The sequence below is a fragment of the Cygnus olor genome, chromosome 1 (genome assembly GCF_009769625.2).
Source record: "Cygnus olor isolate bCygOlo1 chromosome 1, bCygOlo1.pri.v2, whole genome shotgun sequence".
NCBI classification, from domain to species: domain Eukaryota; kingdom Metazoa; phylum Chordata; class Aves; order Anseriformes; family Anatidae; genus Cygnus; species Cygnus olor.
Genome location: NC_049169.1, coordinates 126,595,234 through 126,616,208, shown reverse-complemented (window position 1 = coordinate 126,616,208; position 20,975 = coordinate 126,595,234). Strand labels below are relative to the sequence as shown.

General features: G+C 35.9%; 1 protein-coding gene across 5 annotated transcripts in view; it reads right to left on the bottom strand.

Moving 5' to 3' along the window:
* RPS6KA3 (ribosomal protein S6 kinase A3) overlaps nt 1-20,975 on the bottom strand; it is a 73,742-nt gene that overhangs the window by 34,864 nt on the left and 17,903 nt on the right. For 3 of the 5 annotated variants that reach the window (XM_040532090.1, XM_040532100.1, XM_040532109.1), the window contains exons 3-4: nt 2,423-2,539; nt 171-252 (exon numbers count right to left, since the gene is read on the bottom strand). In XM_040532090.1, the coding sequence (XP_040388024.1) occupies nt 171-252; nt 2,423-2,539 (199 nt within the window). Of the gene's footprint in view, nt 1-170; nt 253-2,422; nt 2,540-14,833; nt 14,930-20,975 lie in introns of those variants that run through there. The other 2 variants (XM_040532127.1, XM_040532117.1) reach the window with 2 other exon arrangements.

Genomic DNA, 20,975 nt, shown 5'->3' with positions numbered 1-20,975 from the left:
TTTAATATCAATATTGTACTGTTTACTAGATCCTTGTGGGTTTACTACACAAAGCAGTTTGATAGAAATAAGTTCTAAGATACAATCTTTAGAATAGCCCGTGTGTAAAGATTATTTTTTGGTAATAACGTCTACGATTTCTCTACCTCCTTGCCCCTAACAATGCTTACCTTTCAAGGTGGCCTTTTTCAATACCTTCATTGCATAAAGCTGCCTGGCATCTGATCCTGAGATTTTTTTGACAAGAAATACCTGCATGGAAAATTAAAAAGAATTCTTAAAAGAAAGTAAAGGTAACTCAGATGAATATACTTTGGTATAAAATCTGAGTTTACTCCTCCCAGTTCTGCTACTAGCTCTATCTTTCTTTGAAAGTTCTCTTTAGATTCTGCAAAGTACAAATAGAAATTTCCTTGCATTTTTACATACTATTACTTCATTTCATAATCTAAAAGGTTCATTCAAGGCAAAATCTGCCAAATTAATTCTGGTTTAACTTCATTGACTTCAGTGAGTAAAGGGAAGGATGAATTTGGATTCACTTAGATGAAAAATTTGAAACAAAATTCAACTTTATAAATCACACACTTCCGTAAAAATAAGCTTATTGATGTTAACCTTTTAAATAGCTCTGTCTTAATAAAATTTATAAGATAGTATAACAAAAGTGCTAATGAAATAGTTGCCTGATATGAAAATAAATGCGTGTGCAGAAGTCAATCCACAAAGTTATGTAAAATAATATTTAATAATTCATTTTAGCAACATATAAAATAGTGAGAACCAACCTCGTGTCACAAAAACGTAGTTAATATGCTTTGATTGAATTTTGCATGTATCAGTAAAGTAAAACCAGCCTCAACTAAAGTGTCTTTCATTTCCTTCTTTCGTATAAATTCTTTTCTTGACTTCTTGAGTGGAGTTGTTTTTAATAACCCTAAGATGCAGATATATTCCTGATTTTGAAATGCGAAATATACACTTGCCACAGGTTTTCTAGTAATTTATGAAAAAGCACAGAGATATCTTGTGGTAAATGAGAATACTAAATGTGCTGTATGAGATTAGTTTTATCTGTTTTTGTAATCCCTCATATTAACAACGCTTGAAAAGCATATAGATTAGACTTTTAAACTGAAGGAGTAGTTGCAATATCTTCTAAACTTTTTAGAAAAGAATTAACACTAATCCTCTTTTTTTTTTTTTTTTCCTAAATGCTAAAGCAATTGAGGACAAGATGAGCATTTTTACGTTATATCTCAGCTAGGTAGTTTTTTTGCTTTTTCAAAACATGAAAAAAGGCAGTTATAGCATTAAATTTAGTAATATCAATGGAATCAAAGGGATTGTTGAAATCACCCTTCATTAGCTTACATCTCCTTGCCCCTGCATGACTTACTTCTGATCTGAAGATTTCCAAATAAAAGCTATGATCTTCGTTCTGTATGTAATCAGATGACATCAGAAATGACCATCAGGCTTCTCCAGTGTATTCTCATTAGACTGAGTACAAAACTTTGTAGTTTATAAACATCTAGATTTCCAAGCTTAATTTGAACTGCTGCTTCAATAACATGATCAATAGTAACTTTCTTCCGCTACAAGAGAAGTGAACCGACTATTCTTATTTTCCCCAATATCCAAGATTGGTTTAGCATTGGTTTAACATACTAGAGAGCTAACACTACATTCAGAACTTCAATTAAGGCTAAAAATGGACTTAAAAGCTTTGTTGCTTTTCATTGTAAATTCTATTCTTTCTCAGTGATCTCTCTGTCACAAGAAATTAATGTTTCATTTAAAGTTTGATTTGGACAACTAAAGGTATGGGCCACATACACCTATTGAGACCTTGGTGTGGACAGTACCCACTAAAATGCCAGAGAACGAGTATTTAACAGAACTTAAATAAGTATCCAGTTATACTGTGTCTTAACCAAATTCTGACAGATAATGCCTAGCATGAACAATGCCACAGTATATAGTGGTTACTTCAATGACCATCATTGCCTAAAATTTATTATTTAAAAATTACAATGTATTACAAAAATATATTGTCTGTAGTTTCTGTACTCGTGATAACCTGTGAGTTAGCAACTAGTATTACATACCAAAAAAACCTCTCAAACCTTGTCCCCTTCAAACATAGAAAAGTAGTTAAAGCAAAATGACATTCCTTTTTAACAGTGAATATCTGATTACTTCAAGTCAAATTTTCCATGCATCTTTGAGGTCTACATACAAACTAGAATAAATTTACCACTTTAGAAGATCTGCCATGATTATGGTGGCACTAATTAAGAAAGCAGTTTTGACCACCAACATGGCCTTAATGCAATGTGACTGTTCTAAATATTTAATTCTTCAACACTCTTCGATATTATATTCCCAAATACTACTCCACAAGAGGTCTGTTACCAACCTTCCCAAAGGATCCTTGTCCGAGCACTTTTAGAAGTTCGAACTGTGAAGGGTCTGCTTTCTCGTGTCCTTCCTTTACATGATGAGTTATTGCAATTTCTTTGATATTTCCTTCTTCCTGACAGAGCAAGAAAGGTGAGTAAATTTACATTAGTGGTGGATCTTCCTGAAGCATTTATAAATTCACAATACATTAAAAAATAACAGTGCTACTGAATCAAACCAACTATATGCTCCCAAAAGTAGATAAAACATTCAGCAATACCACTCCCATAATTAAGGCATTTACAAAAAAAATAAAATTTATCTGGTACAAAAGGTAGTATTAATTTAGTGACTATGTAGCTTAAGCCTTTAGAGACATATCAGAACCCAGACAATAACAGAGTTGATAGTAACAAAACAGCAGTACCCAAGTTTTTGTGCCTAAGCCCATGTTGTTTGGTTCATTATCTCCATTCCAGATTTACAATCCAGAAGTGGAAACCAAAAGTTCTTAAGAATTTAGTTCTCTTAAAGTATGTAATAAGCAGACCAGATCTCTTAGGAAGGTGTTCATTTTTAACACTTGAATGAGGATGACTATGAGGCAGTGGACCTTCTAGTCATTTTCTGGTCTTCACTTAATTCTGTATTTTCTACTAAAAATTTCAAAATCCCCTGAAAAGCAACACTCCTTGCCACACAAGGAAAGAATTTCAAAACTTATCAGCAACTGTTCATAGGCAAGAAAAATGCATTCTTATCAGTGTCACCTAAACAACTATCTAAGCATTATACATGACCCAAACTTACAGTCAGTGCTACTTAAGTAACTTCTATGATAAATACACCAACAACAATTTCAACTTTTTGTGCATTCCCTTCCTATTCTTTCCCAGTGAATAAAATAAAACTAATACCTTCCCTCTACTTAATGAGGAACTCAGATTTATTTCACAGAATCACAGAACGGTTGAGGTTAGAAGGCACCTCTGGATGTCATATTCAACCCCCCTGCTCAACACGGACACCCACAGCAGGCTGCCCAGGGGGCTTTTAAAGATCCGAGGATCTCAGTTCTCTTAGCCTGTCCTCACGACAGATACTCCAGTCCCTCAAACACCTTAGTATCCCTTTGCGGTACTCTCTCAGTAGCTCTCTAACACTTGTACTGGAGAGCCCAGAACTAGACACGGCACTCGGTGCAAAATAGAGAGGAAGGATCACCTCCCTCGGCCTGCTGGCTGTAAGGACACTTTGCTGGCTCATGTTTACCTTGGATCCAGCATCTCCAGGTCCTTCCCTGCAAAAGTTTCTTTCCAGCTGGTGGTTGGCTGCTGCATGGAGTTACTCTACCCCTGGTACAGAACTATTCACACCACAGTCTGTTCATTGCGCCCATACTTCATCATTTTCTATTTAAGGATCTTATGGGAGACTGTCTTCCGTCTTACTGAAGTCAAAGTAGACAATATCCACTATCCGCCTACCCGTTTCATTGTGGAAGGTTATCAGGTTGGTCAAACATGATTTCACCCCTGTGAATCCATGTTGACTAATTCCAATCAGCTTTTCCTTCACACACACAAATGGTTTCCAGGATTAGGAGTTCCCTTGCTTTCTCAGGAGTTGAGGATGACCAGCCTGTAGTTCCCTGGGTCTTCCTTCTCGCTTTTTTTGAAGACAGGAGTCGCATGAGCTCTCCTCCAGTCCTCAGACACCTCTCCCATTTGCCATGATAACTGGAAGATAATCAAGCGTGGCCTCACAGTGACATCAGACAGCTCCCCTCAGCACTCGTGTGCATCCTGACATAGCCAATGAACTTCACATATGTCCACTTTAAGTGCTACGTAACCCATCCCTCTTCCACCAAGGGTAAGGTCTTTCTTGCTCCAGATCTTCCCCTTGATATAAATGTACCAAAATACACACTAATTCTAGTGACAGAGGAGTAGAGGTAGCATTTTAAATTTGTGCTTCTGCAGGACTCATTTATATATTTTTCAAGCATTCAGCAAAATTTATGTGCATGAATTATTGCTAAAATTATAGTTTTGTACAGTCATTTTAATACCACATACAAATGCACAGTAACTGTCCATACATGTCTACTGAAACATACTTCTAGATCACTGTTTTTCTTTCAAAGGACTCTTTTCAAAAGGTTAGCAACCAAACTTGGAAACAAACCGCACACAACAAATCCTGAGCACGCACATCTATCCACATATACAAAAATAATTCCAACGTACACTTCTAAAGAATGCACAGAATGTACTAGCAGCTGTTGAAATGAAATAGTGAAAAAAAATAATGAAAAGAACCTGGATTTTTCAAAAACTAAGACCAGCAATAAAGACAGGTGCCAGTTTCTCTTGTAAGACAGACAAAACTCCACATGTGCGTGCACGTATGCCGTGTACTGCTCCTAATGTCAGAATCTATCCCAAACCTTTTTTCAAGAGAAAGTTATGAATACTTCGATCAGTGACTCAAACCTGAATCTTTAGAGAGCCTGAAAGAAATGTTGGTTCCTTCTACTTGAGAAAGTAATTATTGTTGGTGGGTATCAGCATTTTTATGCTTTAACTTAGCATGCGATCAGCTGGATAACATACTACTTAAACCACTCACTGCAATCTTACAGAATCCCAGGGGAGGACTAGCACAATAGAACAGATTGCTAAGCACATATTCCTTTGTACACTTTGATCTGCTTCTGCTCAACTGTTTTACCTACTAACTCCTTTGGAGTCTTCGGAAAGTAAACAAAAAAATTCCAATCTTCTTGTTATCTAGTCAGATTCAAGGACTCAAATTGATCGGGTATGCACGTTGTTTTAAAAGCATCACAAAAGGTAACAAAGACATGAAAGAAAAGGATATTCACATGTTTTCTATAAACAAACAAAAATTATTTTCAAATGCTATGCAATTATTATGTAACAGACTTTCCAGTGGTTATTTTGGACACCCTCTTAAAAAACACCACTTCACATTCCTGATGTTAAGTGAATACTTCCAGTCTTCACAGTTTCTCAAGGTTCAGATGCTTTCAGTCCTTATAAGGCAGACCTAATATAACCCAGTTTTAAACAAACGGGAACTCAGATCATATCCTACTTTAATAGCTTGTCCTTAACATACGCTTTGGAGCAAGATTTATGATGAATATATACCCACAGATTTGCAGTTTCCTCTTCTTTCTACATAATTGCTGAACATTTGTTATTTTAACCTAAACAGTATTTTGCAAGTGCAGCTAAAAATACAAAAGTTCAGCCTTTTATAGAAATGAGAATTATATGTCAAAGTAATTAACCCTCACTGTACCCATTATCTACCTGAATTAAAATATAAGCCTCTCACACTGCAAAAATGAAATGGCTATTTCTCAGCCACCAGCACTAATTATAGTAATTGATAGCTGCTGTCTTACTGTATAGTCCGAAAGAGAAGCCATTCAGTCTAGTGTAATTTGCTGATTTTCTCCATTCCTGCTCATTCCTGAGATATTTAGAAAAAAACATTTGACTCGTGATGGGCTCAAATTAAATAGGATGACATACAGGGTGCTGAAAGACTGGTCCTCCTCTCCTTTCTTCCATTCCCTGACAGGTTTCACACCACTACAGAGACTCACTCATCAGTGCTTCGGCTGCTTCAGCGGTAGGACAGACCCTTCCTTCCAGTTATAATTACAGCAGTTATTATCCAGCTATAATTACACACAGCTCTTAAGGCTTTCTGCACACTGTAAAGTAAAACTGCCATAGAAAGACACATTTAATATAAAAAAACACATATGCTGTGTTAGTCAACTTAAAGTGGTTGCTACTGGCTTCTGTTATTGTGAAACTAAATATAGAGCACAAGGAAACAAACAGAAGGTAACATTACACCGAGTTTCCTTAACATTTCCTTAACAGTATAATAGTGTTAAATCAACACTGTCCTAAGACAGGAAGTCAGTGACAAACAAGTTTGAGTATGAATATAAAACATCACTATTTTAGAATAACTTCCTGCATTGATATCATTTGCAACTCCAAACTGTGCTGGTCAATATTTCAGTATAGGTAAGTTCTTTGTAATGTACCTCACAATTTCTGTCCGTGCACAGGAATAAAAAAACACAGGAAAAGAACACTGAATGGACTATATTCCACAGATGAATCAAATCTAAAAGAAAAGCTAAGAAAATTTATAATTCATCAGCCACAAGGGTGACTCATTTTTTCTCTAGGAATCAGATGCAAACTGGAATAGGAGATACGCTTGTAAGGAAAAAAAAAAAATATACACACCTTCTAAGGAAGCAGTGAAAAGCCATTTAACCATTTTTAGGATTAGGCCATTATTTTTATTGCCTATCACTGGAAAAATTCCGTATTTTATTCCTTATTTTAAGTACTTATTGAATACTGAATGCTTACTTTACTTCTAGTATTTTAATTTATATTAATTTCCTTGATTAATTAACTCTGCTGTAATAGAAAACACTTGTATTTGTTTCTGAAATCTCATTACAGGAACAACTACTAGATAACATATTAAAAGGAAGCTGGACTTCAAACCCTAAAGGAAGTAGAAACAGAAGAGCCTTACTAGTTAAACATTTCTCAGTAGTAATGAAAAAGCCCAGAGAATCCAAAGAAAAATGAGAATTTGTCTATACGCAGAATCTCCCATAATTTATCCTTCGGATTTCTGAATTTTCAGCAGCAGATCTGAAAACAGGTCTGTTTTTAAAGAAGTAACCCATGCAGAATTGGATGCCATAACACACTGCTTGCTTGATGTGGGTCAGTTTATCTGCAGACCTTGATCTTGGAAACATACACCTCAGAAAAACTGAAAAGAAATCAGGCTGGTCTAGGGCTGGTCCACAATACCATTCTTATCATACTTATAGGTTTGTAATTTCCACTTCCCTTATTGCTCTGAGTAATTCTGACGCTTTCACAGATTGTATTTCTTTTCTAATAAATATAGCGGCAAAAAAGAGTACACAGCCCTTTTATCTCTACTTTCAGTTCCTCGCTGCAGGTGCCACAGAGGACAAACGAAGCTGAACATAACGTGACAGCGATGTGAAAGGAGAAACAAGTAAAAGGGGGTCCATGAACCAAATTCTGGCATTTGGGCTTAAACCGTCTGTAGTCGTTTTGAGAAAGGGTTGCCAAACACATACTTAAAACAACCAAGGGTTGAGAGTGCCATGTGTGATATGTTCTTGTGGACAACTTAAACCTGATAAATTTAGAAAAATATAATAAACGCCAGTTAGAATTTGAACTGTACTTTATAAACCAGAAGCATGCTTAGTCCATAAATTTTACTTTAAAAATGAAAGAACAGTGAAACAACCAACTATAAATTAAAAAATATTTAAGTGTATGCTCTGATGCGGACAAAATCATCTGCAAAGAAAACTCAATCATCTGAATGGATGGCCCAGAAACAGACTTATTCCCTTATTCATATGACGGAGAGGAAAACTATCAGGAATAAGGAGCATCAGCATATGGAAATACCACAGGCATCCTGCTTGCCTACAATTCTCAGTTTCAGATTCCTGAATAAATGCATAAGCACAGTGTGAACGTGGACAGCGACAAACATGACAAAAATTCCAAAACACTGGGACAGAAACTGGAAATCTACCAAGAAAGTTACCTTTCTTTCAAAGCTGTGTAAAAATTAGATGTGAATTAACTTAAAAAGAACATCAACGAGTACACTGTTACGTTCACTTACAGGATGTTTGTTTAGGAAAGGTATCCCTGGAAGACAGATTCCTCATTTTCTGGGTACTTAAGATTGTATGAATATGAGCATAAATATTTTTAATAACTCAAATATGTAATTATAAAGACTTAAGTGTTTAGAGACAAATTAGTTCATTAGCTTCACAATGAGTGACAAATCTGAGTATACACTTGTAGTGGAAGCATAAGTTAATTGTGACATATACACTACACCAAAGGGAAAAAGCAGCAGCTACGTCAGAAATGTAAACTTTTACAGCCACAGTATAATGGAATGGTAAATTATATTTAAATGGTGTATTTAAATTGCTCACACATAGGTGACTTTTAATGGGTGTAAAGTCATGAAGTGACATCAATCCATAAAGGTAAGAAAGAAATACAAGGAAACGTCTATAGCCTAAGCCACCCTAAGCATTCAGGTCAAATAGAAGGTGACTTGAAAAACCAGACCCACCCCGAACAGGAGGACTCACTGCACTCTCTCCCATCAACTTCAGTGAAATTACATTGAAATCAGATAAAATACAGAAAGCTGATCAAAAACTAGATATCCAAACATCAAATCTTTAACAAAGATATGCATGTACAAAGAGATTGAGTAGTGGGTGTGTTAATTCCATTATAACAGCGTGTTTTTTTTTTTTAATGCATTTGTGGTCAGCTATGTGCAGAATAACAAGCAGTTTATTTTTATAATACCAAGAGCAAAGATGAGTATATGCTGAGTGCCTGTAGATTAAGACTTTCAGACTTTCTGCAAGAATATTTATATTTAACACACTACAGTGTTCAACTAGTTTCAAAATAATTAGCTTTACAATTTTAATGACACTGATGCCTGTTCTTGTATAAAATGAGTGTTCTAGTTGATAACAAACAAAAAAGGGAACAGCTAAACGCTAAAAAAAAAAAAAAAGATTATCACAATACCCAAAGTCTACTAGAAAGCTTCTATCAAATTCAGAAACAGATTTCCAAGAAATTTTTCCTTATTAAGAAAGCAAATCAGGTATGGATTTAGAAAACCCCGCAAGTTCTCATTATGAAAAAATAGGACGAACAACTGTATTCTATCTTGAGTCCTTTGCATCAGGAAGGAATTATGAAAGATAACACACAGCATCCGTATTCAGTTGAGAAAAGGGGCAGCAGTGACTGCAAAACAAGGTCGCGTGTTTGTTTGCTTTCCCAGAAAACTAATTCTCCTTAGGCACTGGTGAGAACCTCCTGGGAGCCGCAGCGAATTTCAGTTGGCAGGCAGTTAAGCACTGACCAAAAGAATTTTCCTTCTGCACACTTGCTGACTACATGAAATACATCACGAAATACACCGTCAAATCTGTAGCACCTGAATAAAAAATTCAGGGTTGAGAGAAAGTAAAAGGCAACATCCCCTCCTGTGTCTAACAGAGATGGAAGCTTTCATAACTGACATGAAGGAACAGGGATAAGACTGACCCTCATGCTTTTAAATAAACATAACATCTGAATGTTACAACGATTTCTGGACAAAAAAAATACCATGATATGTTTGCTTTTGGAATTCAGAAGCAACTTCCCTATCAGTAGGGCTTTCAAATAAGCCACATTCTTCTAATACGTAATGAGGCTCAGATGACTAGGACAGACATGGCTTACATATACTTGAGTTCATCAAAACCCAGTGGGTGAGAAATCAGTCATAGGCAAAAAAAAAAATCCTTAGATAGGTCCTGTATACAAAAAACTTCCTGGACAGCAAATATTGTTGACAGGCTGACCAAAAACGGTAAAAGTGGCGTTAAGACTTTGGCATTAGACAAACAGATTAACAAATTTTAATCTCAAGGAATGATTAAAATTCCGTTCTCAGTGTATCTGTAATTCTGCAGAATACCCCTATTTTCACACAGTATCTCCAACAACCCTAAGAGAACTTTCATCTAAAAATACAGGTGTTCATCAGAAATACATTGGTTCCTTATATCAAAGATTTTAATCTAAAGAGAATCCAGAATATCTAAACCAGGTTAAGTAACACTGGAGAAATTAACTTCAATACTGACACTCCCGCTTCCAGCATTTCCAGGTTTCACCTTCACCTGTTAATTCTGTCCTGCTCTTTTAATCGAGTTAAGAAGGTGCAATCAGGAGCATCTTCTACGTATAGGTACTTGCACACTTAGCTATGCCTAAATTTCCCCCTTCAGATAAGTAAAGGTTAGCTCAGTGTTTTTTTCCCCACTGTAAAGCAACCTCCCAGCCCCTGGTCTTGAAAGGGTCTTCCCAAATCACTTTTTGGTTTTGATAAACTTCATTTTTAATGTTAATTTGGAAGCCCTTGCATCACTGCTGGGCTCATAATGGACATAGACCCCTACTACTCCAAGTCCATATCTTCCTGCTCAGACCCACGAGAACTGCGCTTCCCAAGGCACCGATCCCGAGGCTGCACTCAGATGAGTGGCAAGTGACACTGCTCATCCTCTCCCAGTCACCACTTTACAATGGTAAACACCACCACCATGTCCAGCACCCCAACTCATGCAAAATTCTTTGTTCCTAATACACAATTTAGCACTTAACTGTGTCAGTCTAGGTATTTTTAAAATAGAAATCTCCTTCTAAAAGGAACCTGTTAATTCACTAAGAAGTGGTGGGATTCCACCAAAACACTTTTCGGGAACTAGTTTATTAATATTTCCCATTTAAAATAGCATTTTGAAATTGATTAAAATTCATTTCATATAATACGCTTATTTTGTAATAGAGACAATTTATGGATGAGAAAGAGCCAGAATCACCATTAGGGAAGTTCATGCTTCTGGAATCACAATGTCAGTACAGCCAAGATTCTGCAGGAGAGGAAAACCTTTCTGCTACCTTCATTCACAACTATGTCAGACCAGCATTGGTGAATATTCCCTCAAAGATCAGCCATGTTTCCAGATAAGACAGCCCTATAATACATTTTAAAAAAAAGTTACTGAAATAAAGATACAAATATTTCAGTAGTGTTAGGGTGCCATCTTTTTCCTGTAAAACAGGAAACAGTCATTTCTAAAGGTGCAAAGGGCGGTTTATAGTGACCGTTCAATGAATGTATTTATTCAATTGCCCTCAATGAATTTTAACTTAACTAACAAACTCACTGCTCTATCAGTTTACACTACTGACCATACAACTTTCAAAAAGCAAATCCAATGAATATAGAGCTAATTGTAGTTTTCATCTTCCACTTCAAAGTTGAGCAGCAGCAAAAACACTGCTTTTCTCAGCTTTCACTTGTAAGTCTTAGATACGTAAGCTACATAGATTTTTTCCATCTTCCCTAAGGAAGCAGCAGCTTTGTTTTCACTCCCTCAGTCTTTTTCAGGAAAGTTTTGCTTCCCCGAAAGAAATGACTGTTTTCAAGGCATGCATATGCTCAGTACAAGTGAAGGTAAGGATGAACACCTAAAAACGGATTCCCCACCAAGTTACTTAACGCTACTCCAACAACTACTGTTGAAAGTCTCCTTTTACTACTCTGTTAACCTTCATTGTACTCAGAGTTCATTTTTCTGACCATCACGGGCAAAATATCGTTGATTCCTGTAATCAAATACTCAGTATCTCAGAAATGGTTTCTATGATATTAAACCTCATTTCTAAAGTTACATGAAGCAGTAAGGACAGTAAGCTTATTGGATATCAAGTGATTTCAAAAGGATGACTCAATGCTGGCACAGCTCCGCAGCTCATATACATAATTTCCTTTTCCTCCCCTCCCTTGAGTCAGGAAGTCTCCTAGATGCACTTACTTTCCTAACTTGTTTTGAACGTAGAATGAATTTTCAGTGTTACCTGAAGAAATAAAATCCATACGAACTACGCATTTTGAAGAAGAGCCAGCAAACTGAAAACCAGTATTTTTACCGCTTGTATTAGAGCTAATGGAAATCTTTATTAAGTTAAGAATGGGAGTTAAAAGTGTGAGGAATGCACTATGTTAGCTATTTTAAAAAAAAATCACACGTTCTATATACATTCACATATTCTATATTCATTATAGTCCTACCTCTAAATTCAAAACTACCCTTGAAAAAAAAAAAACCACAAAACTATGTCCAACAAATATTTCATAACTTCCCATCACTTCAGTGAGCAACATCACTGACGTAAACCACGGCATAAAACCAATTCTTATATTTGTGACTAATATTCAAAATTCAAGTCACTTAACAGACTTAGTATGTATTTAAATTCTTGTAAGTGTACAATTGCTTTAAAAAGCTGGTTAAAGCAGCTACTACTGAAGTAGTAACTATTCTAATACAACAAAAGACAAAGCATTGCCATGCTTAAAATTAAGCTGATTTAGGGATATTCTGTGTATGTTCTCTTTTACACTAGTACTTTACCAAAGCAAGAACAGAGAAATTGTAACTAACAGGGACATTTGAAGTCAGAAAAAGTTTTTCCACAATTTATAAACTTTGCTTCTTTTTAGGATGGAAAAATACTTAAAAAAAAATTAGAAAAATTCTCAATTCCATTGACATCATATTACTTGTGCATATGGTATCTATTATTTTTACCTGGCAGAAACAATACAATTTCCTAAAAGCAAATTTGATTAGCAAGTGCTTAATTTAACAACTAAAAAAGCAACAGAAACATGAAGTCTCCAAGATAAAAAATGTACAGACATTATAAACAAAAGTCACTGTATTTAGGCGCCTCTTCTTTACTCTCTGCACCTTCTGCCCTTTTCCATTCATGGTTTTCTAGCGTACTACAACAGTTTTAAGGTCCCAGGAGATGTCTATATCCACATTTGTTCCAGGTAGTCAACTCATTCATATAACGAAAACCACAGACCTTCTTGCTGAGATTGAATTCCTCCCATTCTTTTGGTGTTTCAGATGAAGCAAGACAGGAGTTCGAAGAACAAGTCCTGTCTCAGAGCACTGCATCAATGGATAGATGAGGAGGCCCTTTGGATAAACATGACTGGCCAAGGCCAGGGGAGTGATTTTGAAGATACTTTTCCTCCTCAGATTGAAAACACAAGGGCCGGGGCGGAAGAAAGGATCCCATTCCTTCCTATCCAAAAGAACTGCAAGGCTGTTCAGCAGGTAAAGATGAGGAATTCACACAATAATTTTAAAAGCCTGATGCTGGTCACCAAAAACAGTTTTGTAATGTCATTCTCTTTTGATCAAACACCACAAAATTATCTCATGAACCAGATTGTGCATGTCAGCATTGGAAAAAAATACTCACTGGGTGGAACTTTCATTTCCCACTAACTTTGATACAAGCTTTGTTCCTCTGTAAGCATTGGCATTTAAGAGCACTGCAATTTATTTTTTTTTTTTTAAATGAACTACTTTGAAAGATCCACAAATGTATTTAGTACTAATCTACGAAAACTATGAATCTTGCTTTTATTCAATAATATATTCTAAAATTTACACGGTCTGAAAACCCTTCGCTCAGGGTGTACTGTCTAGCATTTTAAAAATCAATAGAATTTTAGAGACAATATAGCCAAATTGCTATAGGCAGGTAAAATAGTGTCATTTTTGATCAGAGACTAAGAAATATCTTTCACCTTGCTTGTGGTAAAGAACTACAGTTCATTGCTAAGTAGATAAATGTTTATTTTATAGGGTCACTTTTTAAAAAGCTGTGTATACCATATCCTATGTTCTATTGTTTTACATTCACGTCCTGTTTCAGTTACAGCAAGCAAATTAGACTTCAGTTTCTAACACTTACTGCAAAGTTCAAACCAGTACATAGGCCAGTAGATGTCAAATTACTATTCCTTTTATTTACAGACTAGTAGACATACATTGCTTAGGATGTTAAGACAGTATACAAGAAAGTTTTACATTGAGAAGTATTTGTAGACTTATAGGAGCAGAAACATGAAAGTTGACCTAGGTGTCGGTGAAAATTCTTAAATACATTGCAAAATTACATGTATTGTTAAATCGTTAAGAAACGGTGCACAGGATAATATAGTTCGTCACTAGAGATTTTCTTAACTGAAAACAACTTTTATCCTTAAATGCATAGGTTCAACAAATTATACAAATTCAGTGTAAATTATTCTATGTAAGTTATTAATGTAAATTATCACCTAAAGATGAAAGAACTGTAACACTAACTACAACACAAGCGTCACTATTCCTAGTACCATTTTCAGAAGTAAATAGTAACGAGCCCATGTTATTTTAACTGTCATGCCACAAATAACTATACCTTATAGTTAAAAGGACTACATAAAATTTAACTATTAAAATAAGTTTTAATTTTAAAAATAGAAACATTTTTAATAAAATAAGACTATGAATGAGAAAGCTTAACACATAGCTATAGTCATACTTTTTTGGAGAAAATAGTAAGTATTACAGCATTTTCAGAGGTAAAAACTTCCCAATCAGGCTGTCAGCAGGTACCTTAGAAATTTCTACAGAATATTATAGGAACACAAACTCCCTCCCACATCTTTTTTTTTTTTTTTTTTTAGGAAAAGAATATACAGAAGGCTTTGTATACAAGCAGCACTGATCACAAAGCTGTGAAAATACTAAAAGTGCTTTGAAATTAGAAGCTTAAACCCTACTGATGCTCTAATAAATTTCTCCCTTAGTTTTTTTTAAATAAGAAACTAAACTCACCCGAATAGAACGAGCACGGAGAGCCAGAAACTTAAACATGACTAAGAAACCATGATGTTTAGATTTTCTGACTGAGCGATCATAAGTCTAGCAGGGAAGACCAACCCTAGCGTTTTTGCTGCGACCAGCTGTTCCGGCAATTAGAAAATTTCCTGTCAGGCAAGTCAGACACAGTTGGGGGTGGGGAGAGAGAAGGGGGGAAAAAAAGGTCAGAAAAAAAAAGAAATCTATTTTTTCCTCCTCTGGTCAAGAAAAACTGGGCAGCGCTGGTACTCATGTTGCTGATGCTGTAGAGATCAGCACAGGAAACTTAAGCAGATTGCCTGATAGCAACATGCTGTTGCAGATGTTATTTATTTCTCATTCCCAGAAAAAAGAACAAAAAAGATCAACATCTATTTCAGAAATCAAACTCCCAAGCAACATATTGAGAATAGCAACTATTTTAAGTGCTGCTTATGATATTTGTATTTTTTGTGCTCAGTTGCACAAAAATCACTACTTTTTAGACTTCAGTGCAGACAATGTGGTTTGCTTATGTTTAGTGACTATTTTTATTTACTAGGGCTGTTCGAGGACAGAGCTGACCTTGCACACAGGCCTTTGAAACCCTGCACACTGAAAATGCTACACAGATGTTATAGAGGTTAGGCCAAGATAGACTACAGGAATTATTTGAATTGGATCACCCAGCTCAAGTGTCTGACTTAAGCACAAATATTACAAATGCTCTGTACAAAGTGAATACCTTCTTAAATTAATATAAATACCTAATCTTTCTTTTAGTGTTTGCAAAATAACTTTCAAAATGTTTCTTAGAATTAGAATCTATTACTTCCAAACAGCTAGAGACCAAGTTTTCAGTTTGATCTCTCTGTGTTTAGCACCTAAGTCACTGTTACGTGTATTGACAACATAAGGATCTCTAGCTTTAGTATTTATTAAAAAACACTGAATTCTGCAGTCCATGCTCCATTATAATACGTAGCAAGACTGCTTCTACTCAAGCAATGAATAAATAAATGCAAGTAACGACATTTAGGTAACAGCATATACACATGCTCAACCATAAATAGAGCCAGGTGATTCCATTTAGCAAATCTGTACCAAAGGAAACGAGGCAAAATACTGTACATTTCCTGCACAAGACATTAAAACAAACAAACCCTCCAAACTACCTTTCTTGATTGGGATCTAACAAGTACCTGGATTACTGCAATTTTTTTTTTTTAGCTTTTAATTGCTCTTCAGAAAAGAAAGACAGTGATTTATTTAAGTGAAAGAACATGTTGCTTCCCTCTGTAAATCATGTCCTGGCTTTCTACAGTATCAGTTTTTAACTTTGCCTTTAAAACCTGCATTATACACCTCTCCAGCACAAGAGACCCTCTTGCCCAAATGTGGAGCCAAAATAATGACTCCTCATTCATGGTCCACAAGCAAAAATGTGCCTTTATGTTCTCTTGTACTTCTCTCACATCCACACATCCACATCCACAAGCATGGGTCTTTATATTTGGTACATAAAATTTGAAACAATTGCTATTATAAATTACACAGACATTCAGTAACCACTACTACACCTCAACTTCTCAATTACAATGTCCTTTTTTTACTCCACGGTATTACAGCCTGTTTGGAATACACAGCCTCTACTACAACAGCAGTAACGCAGCATGAAAAATGATTCAATCTTTGCTTTGGGATAAACAAGGCTTCTTGAACACTAGGAGGTTACACAAGGATTTCAAGTATTTCCTAAATGGTATGAAAATTACTTGAAATTACTCTCTTCAGTTGCTTTAAATCCCCTGCGACTTCCCCCTCAAAACTGTAGTATCTCAAGAATTGCAGTTTAATAGCAATACAAAAGTGTACACTTGGAAGGAAAAAAGGGGGGTGGGAGGGTCAGGGGGGATCATTCAAGCTTTCTCTGCCGTGCCCTGTCAAGCATGTGTGTGAATGCACTAAAAGCAGAATCATCACGAGTCTCCTTCAAATCACTAAATTTAAGTCTATGGTAGGATGAATTGCTAAAAGCAGAAATGGAGAGCAAGTGAGACCTATGTTAACTATAATGTTGTTTCAAGCTGGGAACGTACCGTGGGTAAATAACCATTTTCTTCTCTTTTTCTAGTAAGGGTGCGAGTGTATTGCACTAGCGAGCTAGCTGTATCTGCTAAAGGCGACACGAATACGGCATTTCAGCCGCTACATTCGTACAATTACTGACTACTGCTCCCCAAACCTTTTATTTGACCTCCTGGAGAAGTACAAAGCACAGTGCTCAGGGGTCAATGGGGTTACTTCCCAACAATAGTTCTCCTATAACTGGCATGGGTCTGCAGCAGGTGTAAGAAATTTCTTGTGTTCTGGGAGAATAAAGCTGGCATGGTTCCCAAAGAGCACTACTAGCCAACCAGAAACATTAAGATATATGCTACATAATTCATTTAGAGAATCTCTGAGAAGAGAGCTTGTCCTTTTAAATATTCCTTCATATGAGGAGGAGACAGGTTAGAGGGCAGCAGTCCCCCAACAGGGAAGCCTGTGATAACAAGGACAAATTGCTCCAGCAAATTGCTCCCCTAACCTTGAAGTCTGATAAGCTTTTATATTATACACGCTTATCAAGAAACACAAGTGTCCCCAAAACAAAAGGAATTTGCTATGCCTGTCAGCGACGGCTGAGTCAATTGCAGGTTGGATTAAAAAAAAAAAGCACACAATTCACAATGCATTTCCTCCTCCAGGAGGGAAATATAAAGTGAGCCTGTCTCCCATCCTCCCCTTCTGCACTTTTAACTTGGATGCTCTGAACTTTGAAAAATGAAGGGAAAACGTCATCAAACTTGCTATCCAGACAGTCAAGGGTATGGAGCTCATGGCTTCCACAGAGAGCAGGAGAACTGAAAGATGCTCGAGGAACTCCCCACACAGTACAGAACATGGGAATCCCTACATTTTACTAAATAAAGTGCGCACACTACAGCTAGACACCCACTTTTACACATTACCAGAAAAACCTGAGGCATTTCCTCTAAGTGGAGTCCACTAGGTGAACCAGACGTTTTCCCATACCCTCAGCCTGTGAAACATAATAATGGATATGAAGTCTTACTGTTGCCAGACAAGGAAGGCTCTGTAGTACAGATTGCCTTCAATTATCTGAAAAAAAAAAAACAAAAACAAACAAACAAAAAAAAAATCCCCAAACAAAGTACACAAGGACTGAAAAACCCTCATTTGATGAAGGTTAATAGATCAGGTACAGAGAGCTACTTTTTCGAGTTTCCAGAAGCTGAACAATATACTTATCTTCATAACAAACATGTTTGTATAGCCAAGGCAGCAATATTATATTAATCAGAGGGTGTGGCAGTTTCCATCTGCTATTTTACAGGCTTTTCAGGGCTACCATCTGTTTTCTCTTCATGTAACAAGTAAGCAGATTGACTTTTAATGTTGCTTACATGCTCAAATTATTCAATTTTCTGATCAAGATCCAGAAAGCATGCTGCACCTAAGACACCAAGCACTCATCGATGTCTTCTAATGGATTTCTGAAAGAGTTTTGCTGTAACCTTCCCTCAACACCTGAAGACATCTTGGGGGAAAAAAAAAATCTCAAGCCTTGTCTTCTCTGTATGGGTTTGATGTATAAATTAACCTTTCAGATCAAGAGCTTTGCAACATTTTACAAGGACGTTGTAACTCCTTACGTAAGGACCATTGAGTTCATTCTTACATAGATAAGATTTATGCACTTCAGTGTAAGTCTAGAGAAAAAAACAAAGTTTATTCTGCCTTTTACAAAGGAAAATTTGAGCATAGAGAAGGCATTAACTGGATTTGATTTTTACAGACAAATGTTTTCCTTGGAAAACTTACTTGTTCAAGAATCAAGTTACTTTATTGTAAAATAAAATTAAATATACATACGTACATGTGAATAAATAAAAATATATTTAGTAAAATATATTTGTATATGTATATTATTTAGCAGAAGGAATGTAAGAATTATGAACCTCCTTAAACAAAGTCTTAGTTTAGTATTTGTTACCCAGACTGCTTCCTTCATTACACACCGGGCACTGTTTCATTAAATGGTCAGATTATCTGCTGGCATTAACAGAAACTATGACTTACTTCACAACAAGGAACATGGTGTTACACTGAATTATGTAATATATAGTTTCAAAGAATTGCATTGCTATGGCTGCAAAGCTTCCTCAGTTTGACTTCCACATAAACAGGCAATAACCACACACTAAATAAAGCGTAAGCAATGGGGAAGAATAACTTGACTGTATACCTCATCTCTCAGGAAAATACAAAAATATTAAAATGCCACTGTTTTACTACTGATAACATAGTCGAGTAGCTGTTTCAGCTAATATTAGACAGTTCTGTAGAAACTGACAAATCCTAACCACAGTGCTCTGTGCACACTTGTGAGCTCAATCATTTCTGTAATATCTAAGAAACTCTAGCTAGGTCTTAAAACCCCTACCACAGACTTAGGAATTTACATCAAAACGTTGACAAAACCACACACAGAAAATTGAAATATGAATGTTATGCCAGCAAAAGTAAAACAAGCGTAGCAAAATTAGCATCGGCAATACGTTCACTTTCACGTTAACGCACACACTTTTTTGCTGAATGACTTCATTTTAATGTTTTATCTTTTTCATTGCTGGTGACAACAAACGAGATTACCCCAGATTACTGTGGTTTTAGTAGTACTGCCTGAATAACGGTGGGCATAGGAGGATTACACATTCACATGGGAATTTTCTGTGTAGATTTATCTTTGTTCACTAGATTTCAGTTATCTTCTGTAAGACTTCTCTGATTACAGTCTCAAGCCTTTCTCAAGGTCTAAGATGTTTCAAATACTACACATTTATTTTCAAAATTCTCCCAAGTATGTGTGTGTGTGTATACATATATATATATATTTAAAGTTTGACTAGTATTTTACATATACAGTGTATCAAATACCTAGGTATGCATAATGTAGAATGTCAACATTACTACATAAAGTTGACTGTTCAAGGCCAGTAACTGGACAAAAACTATTTCACCCATATGCTTCAAATTATTTTTCTAATGCATTTTAAATCTTTTTTCTAAGATCATGTTTTCCTCATAACCTCTTCTAATAAAACACTGATAGGCAAGACAAAGCTCACCACTTGCATACCTCCTGACTGCAAACAGTTTTCAATTCTATTGAGAAAAACAGACATTAACCACTGACTTTTCTTTACAAGCCTAGCTTACATTACCTGTTGACTACAGTCCTAGTTATTTTGGTTACATGTTTTTAGTAAGTGGATGAAAGCCACCAAGATTTAGTTTTCCATCATCCAGATCAGCATGTTTTAATACATTGTTTCATGTTTCACTTCTATTTAATTCTACATATGTTTACATTCTACTTATTTAAAAGTAGGGTTTTGCTTAAAGTTATACCAAAACATACAAAAAGTGTAACAATACTCCCCAACCACCCCCACTGGAGACAGCATTTACTTTTTCATCCCAGTTGCTTGTGCCTGAATTATTTCCACTCTGGCCTGTACTAAAAAACAAACAAACAGTAACCTTCAGTCCCTGTAGGCTACCGAACAGAAACGTATGTCAGCTTTTCCTGCAGCTTACAAAGCATTATTAAAAAGCACCTTTCACAAATTCTTGGAACCTAGTATTCTTGTATTTTTAATATTGTGCTTAAGCTAGCAGAGTGCTATGATAACTCACCAGTTTTACTGCTGCTTTAACAACCAAATTGAACCTAGATTAAAAAGAGAAGCAAAGTGTGCATCGTGATTTTGAGAACTCAAAACATTTCATGTGCTCAGTTAATTAACTCGATCTCTATGGACACAGCAGTAAAGAAAACAACAGTAGATAGCACAAGAGTGAGAAAGGTAGCAAATAAAAGGCTTTAAATTGCTTCCCTTTTTCAGTAATCTTCACTTAAGCTTTCACATCAGGTCAAACTTCAGCCAGTGTATTTGTTCTTACATTTATTTCCTGCTGGACCCAGGTTATTTATGACATTCATCAGATACTAAATGTTGACTTAAGTTATGAAGCTAGATATAACCAGCATATTAATTGTAATAAAACT